The sequence below is a fragment of the Festucalex cinctus genome, chromosome 21, assembly GCF_051991245.1.
Source record: "Festucalex cinctus isolate MCC-2025b chromosome 21, RoL_Fcin_1.0, whole genome shotgun sequence".
NCBI classification, from domain to species: domain Eukaryota; kingdom Metazoa; phylum Chordata; class Actinopteri; order Syngnathiformes; family Syngnathidae; genus Festucalex; species Festucalex cinctus.
In genome coordinates this window covers 18,593,340-18,607,719 of record NC_135431.1, presented here as the reverse complement: position 1 = coordinate 18,607,719, position 14,380 = coordinate 18,593,340, and the positions used below count along the sequence as shown (strand labels likewise).

Below are 14,380 nucleotides of genomic sequence, written 5' to 3'. Positions count from 1 at the left end.
GCCGTTGAGAGGCTGCATCAAAGCCTTCTGTATGCTCTAGCATCAAAAAAGAAAAAAAAAAACTAACGTATAAATACATCTTTGGGACACGTAAAACATAAAAACAAAACATATTTACATGTTATTGGGGCAAATGAGTTAAGTGTAAGAAGTGTTTAGAAGGGTGGAAACCACATTTTGTAGAGTAATATAAGCTCACGAGGGATCATGGAATGTTCCACCCGCCAACAGTGAGGGAACACTGTTTCACCTTTTAGGATTGTTATGTTTGGTAACATGTAAGCATATAGAGTAGTTACATTGCTCTCATCCCCAGGTTTCCGATGGCTGTGAATGCATCAATCCCAGAAGTTGACTCCTGCAACTACACTGCCACCATACCGATGATGTCCTCCATACAGCCGCCATACCTTGCTGCGATCAGTTTAGTAGGCTTCGTGGGAAACAGTTTTGTGATCGCTGTCTTCTGCCTGCAGAGGAAGAACTGCACTGCAGCAGATGTTTACCTCGGTAACATGGCCACTGCTGATCTGGTCATGATGACCTGCCTCCCTTTCTGGGCTTACACTATTGCTCGTGGACATCAGTGGGACTTTGGAGAAGTTCTCTGTAAGTTTGTCAATGTGGCCATCTACATGAATTACATCTGCAGTATACTGTTCCTTACACTGGTCAGCTTGGACCGCTACCTTGCTCTGGTGAAGCCAATGAGCCCCTGTCGTCTGAGGAGAACTTCGTGGGCCAAGCGCATCTGCCTGGCGAGCTGGATGCTAGGATTCCTTTTTTCAATGCCCGTGCTTCTCTTTCGTGAAGTGAAATATGTCGAGAATGTCGGTGTAGATGCGTGTATCCTGGTCTACCCTCAACTGGCCTGGAGGGTGCAGCACAACATTCATGAATGTATTTGGCTTTGTAATACCTGTTATGGTGCTAAGTTACTGCACATGTCACATAGTGGCTGTTTTGAGTAAAGGTCATGTCAGAGGTATCTCTGGAATGAGGACAGAGAAAAAAGCCACCCACTTGGTTCTGGCCGTGATGGCTGTCTTTCTGTTCTGTTGGACACCACACCAGGTGATGCGCTTTCTGGACACTCTAGAATACTTCCAAATAACTTCTGGTTGCGTTTGGGGCTATGTTCTTGATCTTGGCATCCAGCTGTCTACTTATTTGGCATACAGTAACAGTGCTGTTAACCCCTTCCTTTTTGCGATTGTGGGAAGGTATTTCAGGAGAAGGGCAAAAGAGGTGTTTGTGAAAACACTGAACCATTGGTCGAAAGATGTATCTTGTGTGACAACCAGCTTTACCTCAGTAAAACTCTATGAAACACGTACAAGTAAAACTGTTGAGGTTGAGACTGAAAGGAAACAAACAGCACTCTTTGTGAGTGACCAGGATAGACTGGATGTGGAGTGAGCTCATCAAAGGAACAGCACAGACTTGAAGCTTTGGAAACAAAGTTAAGCCCTTTTCATGCTACATTTAGCAGGGTGCAGCGCACCATAAGTCACAGCCTTTCATTGTGTATGTAATGAGGGGTTGGGACCACGAAATGGCAAGAAGACCTCTTCCACAACAGCAAGGCGCCTCTGAATAGGAAGATGTCCTATTCAAAGAGTGGCAGCGGCGTGATATCAGACAAGCACCACACAACAGGAGATGTACTAGTGTTGGGATTTTTGAAAGCGCTATATAAATAAAGATGACTTGACTTGTGTTATTTCGGTTTACTTTTAGGCAGGCCTGGGTTGAGAAGGCGGGGCCAGCGGGCAGTTTCCCAGTGATCGCTATTTTGCTATTTCAAAATCAGCCAATAAGGTGCTTTTGGTAAACCTTGCCAGGCCCAGAGTGACAAAGTTGGAGAGGCGTAAATTTTCTTGCTTGGTTGGCCTGACTTGGGCCACTATTTGTGCACAATGAATAAAAGAAGCATTCGCTACTCACTAAGCAAGTGTCTGTCTGTCTGTCTGTCTGTCTGTCTGTCTGTCTGTCTGTCTGTCTGTCTGTCTGTCTGTCTGTCTGTCCAGCAAACATGGATGAGGAGAGGTTTATATTGGAGGTGGAAAGCCACAAAATAATAAAAGTCCACCTCTCTTTCTGCTTCTCTGTTGAGCACACACCTTGTGTGCCGTGTGTTTGTCGTTGTTTTTAATGCCACATAATCACGCGCAGTCACACGATATGGAATCCCAAAAGTGTCAAAATTCAATAAATAAAAAGGTCACTTTGAAATAACTATCCTGTAGATAAATAACAGACAATTATGTAATATGGCCATTCAATTTTAAAATGAGGTGTTAGTATTATTATGAAAAGTGTTCTTTAATATGTAACAAATATTTTATTTTGATTAAATATTTCATAATGATTATTTTAACAACGTCATACTTTTAAAAAAATAATGACATTTAATTTATTTTCAAGGTTTTATAAGATAAGAAAACATTGTTTTACAAAGTCAGTTTTTATTTCATAATGTCCTTTTCCACACTGGTCTTCTTTTACATAATGGCGTTTACAGCCGAATGACTTGGTCCGTCAATCAAAGTCAGTGGGTGGGACCACCTGTTTGAGCCGAGATCGCCGTGACGCCTACCCTGTAGCCTGATGCAGAAGTTTAACAAGGCCTTTACATTATGATCCGATTCTAAACGATTTTCTACTTCTTGGAGTAATTCTGATAGTGACTTATCTCTCGTCTCTGTGACCGCCGCGGCTCCTCATCAGGCGCTAAACTCTCCACGCGTGAATCGATACTGCAAGTGCTGCTGCACATGTCTGTATAAGGGACTCAGCCAATCACGTAACTGGCGCCGCCTCATCTCATTTGATTGACAGACCAAGTCATTCGGCTGTAAAACGCCATTATGTAAAAGAAGACCATTGTGGAAAAGGACATTATGAAATAAAAACTGACCTTGTAAAACAACGTTTTCTTATCTTATAAAACCTTGAAAATATGCGTCTGGTAATAGTGTGAAATATTGCACCACAACTGCACCCGCAGTCTGCGCCCAGTTACCCACCTATTCACGAAGGATATTGCTCTCATTATATACCGGCGCAAACACGCCCACAAAACTGACAGATTGGAGCAAATTTGCACCTAATTTACCACACATGGAAATGGATTTGCGCCAAGAACATTGTAGTATAGTAACAGTTGCGAGAAAGATGACGTTATCAGAAAGCGAGGTTGGACCGAGAGTAAGCGTTTAAAGCACTATTAAACTGTACAAAGCAGAGAGGACGACAACGACGTCATTCATTCATAAAGTACAAACTATTGGTGCGATCGTTTTTTGAAAATATATTTTCAGAGGTTGGCGTGGGCGTACAGTGTGCATCTGGCACATAAAAATGATCGTAAAATGTCTCCCCGCCATTGCCAATCAGCCCGGTTACGTTATGTGTCCTAAACCAACATAGGAACATTTCTCTCTCTCTCTCTCTCTCTCTCTCTCTCTCTCTCTCTCTCTCTCTCTCTCTCTCTCTCTCTCTCTCTCTCTCTCTCTCTCTCTCTCTCTCTCTCTCTCTCCCTCCCCTTTCTGCATGATGAGCCAGAAAGTGACGTGCACCGTGCCCCATGCACTGCTGTCATGATCCCGGGATCGAGGTTGCGGCAGGTTAATACATGCTTTCCATAAACGTTATTTGCGTTACGCAAACTCCGTGTTGCTATTTGCGCTGGCGTTAGTGAATTAGACGCTGCATATCAGTGAGTCTCATTTGCATTGGGGTGGGCATATTTTGTGTCAAATGTTTGCAAGTTACCTAATTTACATACGCACAAATAACACCGGCGCACCGTGGCACAATCTGGTTGGCAGCGCACTTAGTGACCGGATTGTTCCATTTTTACCGGTTAGCGCGGTGCAAAGGCGACGCAAACCTTTAGTGAATAGTCCCCTATATGTTTTCTTCTGGTACTTGAGTAACATTATTGAACATAATAGTATCTGTACTCTTACTACTAGCATAAAAAATAAAAACAAAACGTTTTTGCAGTGTGTAAATCTTCAAAGCCAGCATCTCACTGAGCTGCGGAGGCTTGCGAGGATCAACGTTGCTCAGTGCTGCTTTTTCGGCAGGCTTCATTCTATGTTGCAAAACATTGCAAAGACACTCTCCACACCCTCTCAAATCAAACCCTTATACTCTCAAACGTTTTTTTTTTTTTTTTTTTTTTTTTTTTTTTTTGGTGTTGTTGCAAAGAAAGTGTGATAACGTTCAAAATTTGATGACAAGAAAAATGTTCCTCTTCCAAAATGATGCCTCTAAATGTTTGTCCGAAAGTTCGGATCGTATGCATATTAATGAGCAAATGGGATGCCAACTCTATTGATCCATGTATGACAAAATGACAATAATAGAAAATTGCTGACTTAAACTTGTGAATATTATAGCTAATTGGCCCTAATTGGTTATTTGGAGCAAATTTTAGAAGTGCCTTACATTCATTAAATTAAATAAATTTTCCCTAGGTTTGATGGCAGTCATGCTGTTTTTTCAGAAGTGGATACAGTCAAATTATATCCACTAATACATCATAAAGCAAAAAGTCTTACGTCCTCATCTTGCAGGCTGCAGACTACGACGGTGTATTAGGGCCACGTACAAATATATATGTATATTTTTTTAGAGGGCGGGGTCAATATGACGAGAAAAAAAGTGGCAAATTTGCCACTTTTTAATATGACGAGAAAGAAAGTGGCAAATTTGCCACTTTTTTTTTTCTCTCCATGCGGCTGTTTGTGTCTACAGAAAGGAAACGCATATGTCACGCTACACAAGTCACAGTTTGCAAAATGTCTACGGAGGAAGTACTCCTTAAAATGTACTTTTCGGTCAGGTTTTCAAACAAGGAGATATTAATTGCTTTAGCAGAGATTAAAAATATCATAGTTGCCTGTTTATAAAGTGGCAAATTTGCCACTTTTTTGTCGGGATTTTAAAAAGTGGCAAATTTGCCACTTTTTTCTCGTCATATTACCCCCCGCCCCCTAAAAAAAAATATATATTTGTACGTGGCCCTAATACGCCGTCGTAGCAGACAGACCCAGAATGTGTCTACTGGAGGTGGGAGTTGAAACTCGTTCCCAGCAGACCCTTATATCACGATTGGGTCTGACGGGTCAGACCGCATCTTCCCCCATCATCGGAGCCAGCACACCACCATGTGGTGATTTGTTCACAGCTCCGCCTTCTCCTCAATTCCCACAGTTCCCATAACATAGCACTCACCAATCAGATGCAGATAATACCAGACAGTTTTATAAACTTCATATCCAGTGATATTTATTTCCAAAAGGAAACATAATGGTTGCACCTTAGAGACTGTGAGCAACATCCAAGCAGCAAGTGAGCAGTGAGCAAGTACAAGGCAGATTTTAAAAACACAGGCAGATAGAAAAATAATAATTAAAAAAAACACAAAAGCCTTATCATTTGAAACATGTAGAGCGAGATCATTGACATCACACTGTACATTGTTATATATGTTTGCAATATAGCATGCGGTGTCTTTTTGCATTTGAATTCTCAGTTTCATGTTGAAGCTCTGATTTTTATTTATTTATTTTTTAATAACGTGGACTTTTACTGCATTCATCAGCTTCATCATTTTCCCCCTCTTTTTTTCCACGTGTAACGTACACAGAAGCATAATAAAATAAAAAATATGCTTTAACATTACTTGTGAGAATGTAAGGCTGGGTCAGGTGTCAGTGAATCCACAATTTGAATCAAGAGCAAGTCGCACAGTTTACTTGATTCTCATTTAGTGCTGTAGTGCCATTAACTGTTGGGCAAATGGTTTATTTGAACTTGCACATACTAATGTTAACTGCTAAGTCATCACTCAACGCAGTAATATATTTCTTTCTACTTGATGCCATATTGTGCACTCATGCTTCCACCTGAGCCACATTTCTTTACATTTGCATTATCAAGTTTTTTACTTAAATCCAAATCTAAGCTTAAACACATTCCATCTGGGACCTCATTGTAAATATTTAAAAAGACTAGACGAGTCATCTTAAACACAAATTGCACAATCCACACGCAGGAACAGCTGCTACGTGATCATCTCAAACTGATCCATCACTGAATATCTAAGCACAACGCGTTTATTTGCATTATGGCTTATGTTATATTCGGTTGTCACTCACTACTAAATAACACACCTAAAATTTGACCATCCATCTTTTTCTATCTCACTTTTCTCACGTTTGGGTCATGGGTGGATGGAGCCTATCCCGGTCGATTTTGGGCAAGAGGCAAGCTACAGACAAGTAAAATGACATCCCTATTTTTTTTTAAACATCAAAGCAGGATTTATTTGAAAATATGATCAAAAAACAAAAACACAAAGGGCCCTGAGATAGTATTTAAAGAGGTCATGGAATATATGTTAACATATCTGGACTTCATATGAAGGAAATATCATCTCAATAATTTTATACACGGCAACACCAATCACAGTATGTGTTACATTCAGCTTTTACGATGGATGACTAAATTGTATATCGACCGCAGTTTTTCCGACAGTGTTTGATCTGTTTTCTTATGTGTGCTCTGGCATGACTTATACATGGATTCACAATGCCAAATACTTCAAATGACCTCACAAGGGACTCTTTTTCAATGAGGAATTATATTACAAAGACACTCCCAACCTTATATTAAATACTTCAAAAAGTGAGCTTGCTTTATATTATTGTTTAATTTCAAACAATTTAAACACTTTATTTCAAGCTGCCACCCATTAGGCCAATGGACACACCTGGGTCTCCAGAATGTACACTGGGTCAGAGTATACATGTTGAGGGCGGATATATTGCAAACAGCATGTTTACGAAAGACACCATTTAGTTTTAAAATAAGGGTAAATCTATAAAGATGTCAGCGAAAATGTTGGTCAAACTAACTGTCATTATTTTTATCCAAACCCCTAACAGTGTACGTGTGAATATTGAGATATACAGCACTTTAAAGCAAATGCAATTGTACTGTTGAATGTTTTTGCATTTTCACTTTAAAAGTCTGTCATATTTTTTTACTTTTATTAGACTGCACCATAGCTCTATAAATTCAAACTTAATTAGAAAGCAAATGTGAAGGTTATGCTTATAAAGGAGCTATGTTTGTACATGTTTGCTTGTTTTTTGGAATGTTTATTTTGGAGTTAAAAAATACCCCTGGAGAGAAATTCACAAGCCGCCACTGACCATTAGGGATGTAAAGATAACGGCAATATCATGATATTAAAATTTGTTATGGTTTGGGTTTTGGTTTTTGTTGCTTTTGTTGGGGTGTTGAGTTTGTCATGTTTCTGTTTCTGCTTTCTGGTTTGTCTCCCCTGGTCTCGTTATTGTTAACCTTGTCCACCTGCGTGTGTCTTCCCTTCCCAGTGTATCTACCAATCAGCTTCTCCTGCCACTTGTGTCTTGCCCAGCTGTGTCTACTCATTGTCAATTAGTGTGTTTATTTAGTCACCTGTTTTCCGTTCAGTTCTTGTAGGTCCATTGTCCATGTTCCATGTTTTGCAGTTTCTACCGTCTTGCCTTGCTATTTGAGTTTGCTATAGGACTTTTGTTTTTGTTGTTTCCTGTCTGCACCTTGTGCACAACCTTATTTTTATATAAGTAATAAAACCCTTTTTTTGTTTGTACATTCCCTTGGTCTCCTCACTCTGCCTCCCCTTAGTGGGGTCCGCAACCCCCCCCGCAAACCCTGACAAAAAGTGTTACAATATCGCCGTCGGTATGTTAAAATCAGCACGTCTGTTAAAAAGGCGAGGTTGTATTCCATTTGTGCAGTTCTAGTAACTTCTGGTGAATAGTACATTAGTGCAGATTCATTTTAAACAGGAATGTTTTGGCCGCTGTGGCGGTTATCACTCCTATAAATCAGTCATACAAGAAATTATTTTGCAATATCTCCATCAAAAAAACAAACAAAAACATTTGACCTGCTTCAGCCAAACACTTTTTTTTTTTTTTTTTTAATTGCATTTTTTATTTTTATTTATACACACATTTTGTTTTTACACATTATCGTGAGATTCCTTTAATTTTGTGATCATTACCGTATCGTGATGTTTGGATATCGTTACATCCCTACTGACCATACACTCCCCTCAAAGTAGCGGAAAATTGAAAATGAAAACTTTGGGGCTTGACATAAAAAAAAATAAAAATACGAGACAAGTCATACACATTTTTATAATTTTTCCCAGGTATTTATGGCTGGATCAGATAATCGACTTAGAATATGGCATAATTTGAAAAGAAGCATCAGAACAGATTTAAAATAGACACAAAGCAAATCCATATTTATTTTGTAGTTGCAAATCATTTGCTTGCAATATAACTACACAGCAAATCACATTGACATCACCCAACATTTGTTTTCTTCTTTTGCAGGCTATTATGTGTTGTTTGTTTTGGGTGGTTACTGCCTCCCATCTTTTCTTTTACAGTTAGAATGCAAAGTTTTAATCTGGCGGTTGACTGGTGGCAATCAAATATTTTCACTCGATGAAGTGATGAAATCCTTTTTTTTTTGTTTTGGCAGTGTGTTTTGAGTAAATAATAATTAGTAAAGTCATGATTAAAAAACACTTATAAGCCACAAATATAAAACAGTCAAATGAAAAAGAGTAAATACAATGCTAACTGAGCATGCCTTCTTGTACCGCGTGACCACGTATTCTTACGTTACTGGTTCGTTTTTGACCTCAAAACATCAGTGCTATCGGAAATGGAGGACCCCTGTAAATTTGTAAAATCTTGTCAACGGCCCACTTGTAATACATTCAACTTTTGGCTTCCGACTCACCAGTTGAGAATCACTGCTCTAACTTTTGTATCTGATCCAGCATTGCCAGTCACTACTATATAATGTATCCATTGTGAAGTGTCTTTGAGTGCCTTAAAAGTGCTATATAAATCTAATACATTCTTATTATTATTGATCCAGATATAAATATTTGGCGATAAAAGATGAAGTGTTGATTTATCGTTTTGTGGTGACCAGGGGTTGAACAGCTTCAAATTTGTTGTTGTCATGTCTGAGGTTACTCCAGGGTTAAGTTTGAGTTCATGCCCTCTTAAGTTGGGTTCATGACTGTGTGGTCAAGTGTCTGTTTTGAACTGATGTAACCAGCATCTAGTTTCTACTGGTTTTAGGCCATGTGATGTTATGTGATGTCAAGAGCTATGTGATGTCAAGAATCTTTAATCAATTTACCTGGTCAACAGCCAATCAGATAATTCCATGTCAGTCCTGTTACCCACATTTCTAGCCACAACCAATCAGATCGATTCCTTGTCTAAATAAGCCTTCTGAGAAGTTGTGTCTTTGTCGGATTATTACTTCTGTTACCACTGTCCCTCTGTGCAACTCTCTTTGTTTCACGTCTAGTCAAGTTTGTTCCACGCCTCTCGATGTGAATAAATAGTTAAAATCTTATTTGTGTGTCTTTGTTTTTTTTTTCTCCCCCACAAGCGATCTATAAACTCTGACTCTGTGAGACACTGAAGGTGTCTTCCGACCTGCACTGTTTGGTCTGCTTTAAACGGACTAGAGTTTGTTTCCCACGCTGATCCGGAGCTTTTGACAGGTATAAATACACGTAAACGAATCCTGGTGCGGATCAAACAAGCCGACCGAAACCCACTTTTTGAGGTGGTCTCGGTCCGCTGCCAAACTCACGATGCGGTTTACGTCGTAGTCTGAATACAAACTACAAAAACTTTTAAATTTTTCTGAATACAAACTACTAAAAAAAAATAAGGCTGCACCATTACACAATCCATGGGCACATCACTTCATAATTCTGCTTGTTGGAGGTCCACAGCTTGTTGGAACTTTTTTTTTTTCATGGTATTGTTTTATTGCAGCTGACAGAAGTTCGATTTTACAATGGATTTCAATTGAGCTGATGCGATCTTGATGAAAATGAGCCGTTTGGAGGCGTGGTTTGCTAAAGGTCAATTACCAAGGAAGCATACATCGTATGCTGTGATTGTTGGGGATGCTGTAATCTATAAAACAGGGGTCTCCAAACATTTCATTTGAGGACCACATACAGAAAATCAGAAGGACGCAAGGGCCACATAATGTTATGAAGAGAAATTGTGTTTAGTCCTAAAAATTGTACAAATAATTTATTTGTGCTTTTGCATATTTAGACAAATGCTACAGTATGTAAACCATTTTATTTGTAATATGGAAGTAAGGTTATTATAGTTTGGGAATTTTTCATTTTAGTTAGTTTTTATTAGATTTCAGGGTGGTTCTGTTAGTTTTTATTAGTTTTAGTTCTTTAATAAATGCTTAGTTTTAGTTTAGTTTTAGTTAGTTTCAGTATTAGTATTATTTTTTTTAATGTGTATTACTTGTGCGCAATATTTAAAAAAAAAACACCATGGGAGCGACGTCATCTGAAGGTGCTATTCTATTGGCTGCTGCTAGATGACGTCACTTCTGTGTTACATACTCTCAAACGTCATTAGTCCGGTTTATATCAAAATAAATCTACTAAAAATCACACCAAAGACTAAAACGAAGGACATTTTTGCTATAATTGTAGTTTTAGTTAGTTTTGTAAACATAAAATGTAATTTCAGTTAGTTTCCGTTTTTTGAAAAGCATTTTCGTTTTTATTTTATTTTGTTAACGAAATTGTTTGTTGAATTTTAGTTGTATTATTTTGTTAGTTTTGGATAACTAAAATAACCTTTTTATAGCACCTGTGTTTTTCGACACCCTCCCTTCGTAATTTGACCATCTCCAAACATTTTGTTTTGTTTATTTTATTTGAACTGAGTCAAACGCCATTTTTTAGCTTATATCGCGGGCCACTGAAAAATGGACGGCGGGCCGTAGTTTGGACACCACTGCTATAAAAGTAGTCCTTGTTTAATCAATTTTTTTTACGGCATGTCACGTGGTGACAGCATCTTTCATCCTTCACTCACAATTAGGCCACTGAATAATTTCTTGTTAGACAGGAGTTGTACATGACCACTTAAAATGCCACACTTCCCCAACAACACAATTTATATTATTTTTATATACCGTATTTTCTGCACTATAAGGCACACCTAAAAGCCTTAAATTTTTTCAAAAACCGACAGTGCGCCTTATAATCAGGTGCGCCTTATACGTGGCTCAATATTGGTAAAGTACGGCTTACCATAGTCTGGGGTGTCACCGAAGTAACACCAGTTAGAACGGTAGTACCACACCTGAACAAGGCTGGGAAGTATTGTAGATAAGGATAGTAACATTTGAACAATATTGAGTTATTGTTATATTGTTGATACGGAACCATATTGTGACTGTACTACCGGTAACTTGTTTTGGGAGTGAACAAAGTTGTCAGAATGCCGGTTTGTATTCAATTACCGCTCATAAATATTGACTGACTCATCTGTTTTGTTCCGATTCCCTTAAGCACAGCTCCATCTATTGCAGAGGTGGCAAACTGTGGTCCTCGAGGGCCGGAGTCCTGCAGGTTTTATTGATTTCCCTACTCGGAGTGCAGCTGATTCCAATTAACAGGCTCGTTATCAGGCTTCTGCAGAGCTTGCTGATGAGCTGATCATGAATCAGCTCTGTTGAAGAAGGGAAATATCTAAAACCTGCAGGTCTGCAGCCATCGAGGACCGGATCTCGCCACCCCTGATCTATTGTACGCTTAATGCAACCCCAGCCACTGCAGTAGCTTCTACTCTACGCGCCTTATAATGCAGTGCGCCTTATATTATGGAAAAACCTTTTCATATAGGCCATTCATTGAAGGTGCGCCTTATAATGAGGTGCACCTTATAGTGCGGAAAATACGGTATATTAGAATATCATCAAGGTCAATGTTTGAAGGTACTTAAAATAGGTGGGAGGAAGCAAAATGTATTTAACCATACATATAAACATAGATTATGTCTATATATATTATTACACCTCTACACATTACCTTGACGTAACTTTGCAGACCTGGATGAAATTAGTAAAATACAATCAAAATTGTTATGCTTTTGCACAGTGACCCCCAACCTAGTGGTGGGGGTTGGGGGTCATTTTCAGACATTCATTTCAATTCGGAAGGTTATCGCTGACGGGGTAACGGGGCATCGATGTAGAGAAGTGTACCATTTTGGAATGAAAGGTCATCATCAACAGGGGTGGGATCTTGTATAAGGGTTTCTTTACGTATATTCCCCATTGGTAACTAAATGACAAGGGCTGACATATCTATCTTTGGAAGATAATCACATACGCGGCGGTGATGGCAGGAGCTGACATTTATTTATTTATTTATTTATTTATTTATTTATTTATTTATTTATTTATTTATTTTTCTCTGTGTCTTTGTGCAGCCCCATACTAAATTGCCCACAGACTGCTACCGGGCCTTGTTTAGAGGAACACTTTTTAGGCTATGACCATCACTTGGCAATTAAGTGCACAACCTATGAGGGCATTTTGCATTATTACACTGGATCATGATAAAGCCAACATAACGTGTATCACATATTCTTAGGGCACTGTGAATACTGCATGTCAACGGAACAGTATACGAAAACTGTAGCACAAAGAGGCAGGCATTATTCCTGCTTAAGCACATACTGGTGAAAGAGAAAACCTAAGGCACAAAAGGTGGCATTTTAAAACCTACAGACTGTTATGGGCTCATCTCAATATCTAGCTCTTTCATTTCAAGTGTTTCGTCGTTCTTGTTCTCTTTGGTTTGCTCAAGAATAAGCCCATTATGTGACTTGTAAGCTTCGACAAACAACGGAAATTCAGACAAGCTTGTATTGCACTCTTTGTCTTCAGTCTCTTCAGGTTCCTCATCCTTCCGCTTCCCTTCATCCATAACAGGTGTGCTACAATCAAAGGTGGCCGTAATCCAACCGTAGGCTTCACTATGAGGACGCCGAGCTTCTTCTGTGATGTTCTTCTTCAAGTCCCTGTTCTTGTTGCGTTTTGCAAGCTTGGTGACAGAACCCAGACGGTTAAAGATGTTGTCCTCGGATGTGGTTTGGTGGTTGGACTGACGGTCGCAATGCTCAGTGCCCCTCAGTCGAAGATTGTTCAACTTGATGTCAATACTCTCTTGGGAGGAGGTTTTGTAGCTGTTGGTGTCCAGGCTGTTGAAGATGGCTCGGCGTTCTGGAGAAAGCATATCCATGGACACCGCACGTTGATCCAGGCCGAGCTGTCGTCTTTCCATGCTGCGGATGGTGGCAGCTCGCTGCAGTTTGTCGCTGACCTCAACACTCATACGCCGCCTTGTCTCTCTCAGCTCGGCTCGCACGTTTGCTTTCCACTCTGCTGCATGAGCCTTGATTTCACCAACCTTAGCAAAATACACAATTATTTTAGTGTGATGTAATTTGTAAACAAAAACAAAAAAAGAACCTCGAGAGCAGGGGAAGGGAACCCTGGTCTTTGAGAGCCACCGTCTTGCCTGTTTTCCATGTCTCCTTCCACCAACACACCTGATTCGATGAACAGGATCATTATCAGGCTTCTAAAGAGCTCGCTGATTGGCTGATCATTTGAGTCAGCTGTGTTGGAGGAGGGAGACATCGTGAACAAGCAGGACAGTAGCTTTCGAGGACCAGGGTTCTCTACCTCTATGAATCCTTGAGAAACTAGACAAAGTCAAAATTGTGATCACGATCAGGATGTTTTTCAAAAATTATACAAAATTATTTCAATAGTACACTAGCTTGCAATGTAGAGAATAACTGAATTACATAATTTAAAGGTCAACCCTTTTTATTGCTAGAGATAAAAGTTATATAATGGTGCATAAATTTAGTCACCATAACATCACTCAAAGAAATGTTAGAAGATTAAAAATCACATACATATGTCAAAAACATTGCAATATATTATTAAATATATTATATATTTTTTTTGCATCAGACACCCACAAATGTTCTTACAAGACTGAAGATGACAGTGATTAATTTAATAGTGGTGGGGCAATATGAAAAATATTTAATTCCATTTTAAACTAGCAATATTTGCAATGCTGGAACTCCGAAATTTAAACTACCGGTAATTAGACTGTGTTTGTGCTTTCAAAAGATGTTTTATCAAATCAGTCCCAAATCCATAGGTTAGTTATTTATGCTTGAGGTTCCAGACCTACAGTTGCTATTATTGGGCCTTTTCCATCGTGCCCGCACACCACCGTACCACACCACACCACACCACACCACACCACACCACACCACACTACACCTCACGCAACCACATCAGACCGCAACCGCCGGTTTTCCATTACAACTGGCACACGGCGAGAAGGGGCCCGGCAACATTTGAACCGACCACGCCAAGCTTGCACTCCCGCATT

General features: G+C 39.4%; 2 protein-coding genes across 3 annotated transcripts in view; one reads left to right on the top strand and one right to left on the bottom strand.

The window, feature by feature from the left end:
* The first annotated feature begins 323 nt into the window (after positions 1–323).
* LOC144010936 (B2 bradykinin receptor) lies at positions 324–1,419 on the top strand. The gene is given in 2 exon segments (XM_077511458.1): positions 324–892; positions 894–1,419. Coding segments are annotated over 2 exon segments (1,095 nt in total).
* A 3,955-nt stretch (positions 1,420–5,374) lies between these two features.
* Positions 5,375–14,380, bottom strand: part of kcnk10a (potassium channel, subfamily K, member 10a) — a 37,762-nt gene continuing 28,756 nt past the window's right edge. For both annotated transcript variants that reach the window (XM_077510857.1, XM_077510858.1), the window contains one exon: positions 5,375–13,372. In XM_077510857.1, coding sequence (XP_077366983.1) covers positions 12,695–13,372 — 678 coding nt within the window. In that variant the 3' untranslated portion in view covers positions 5,375–12,694. The remainder of the gene's footprint in view (positions 13,373–14,380) is intronic.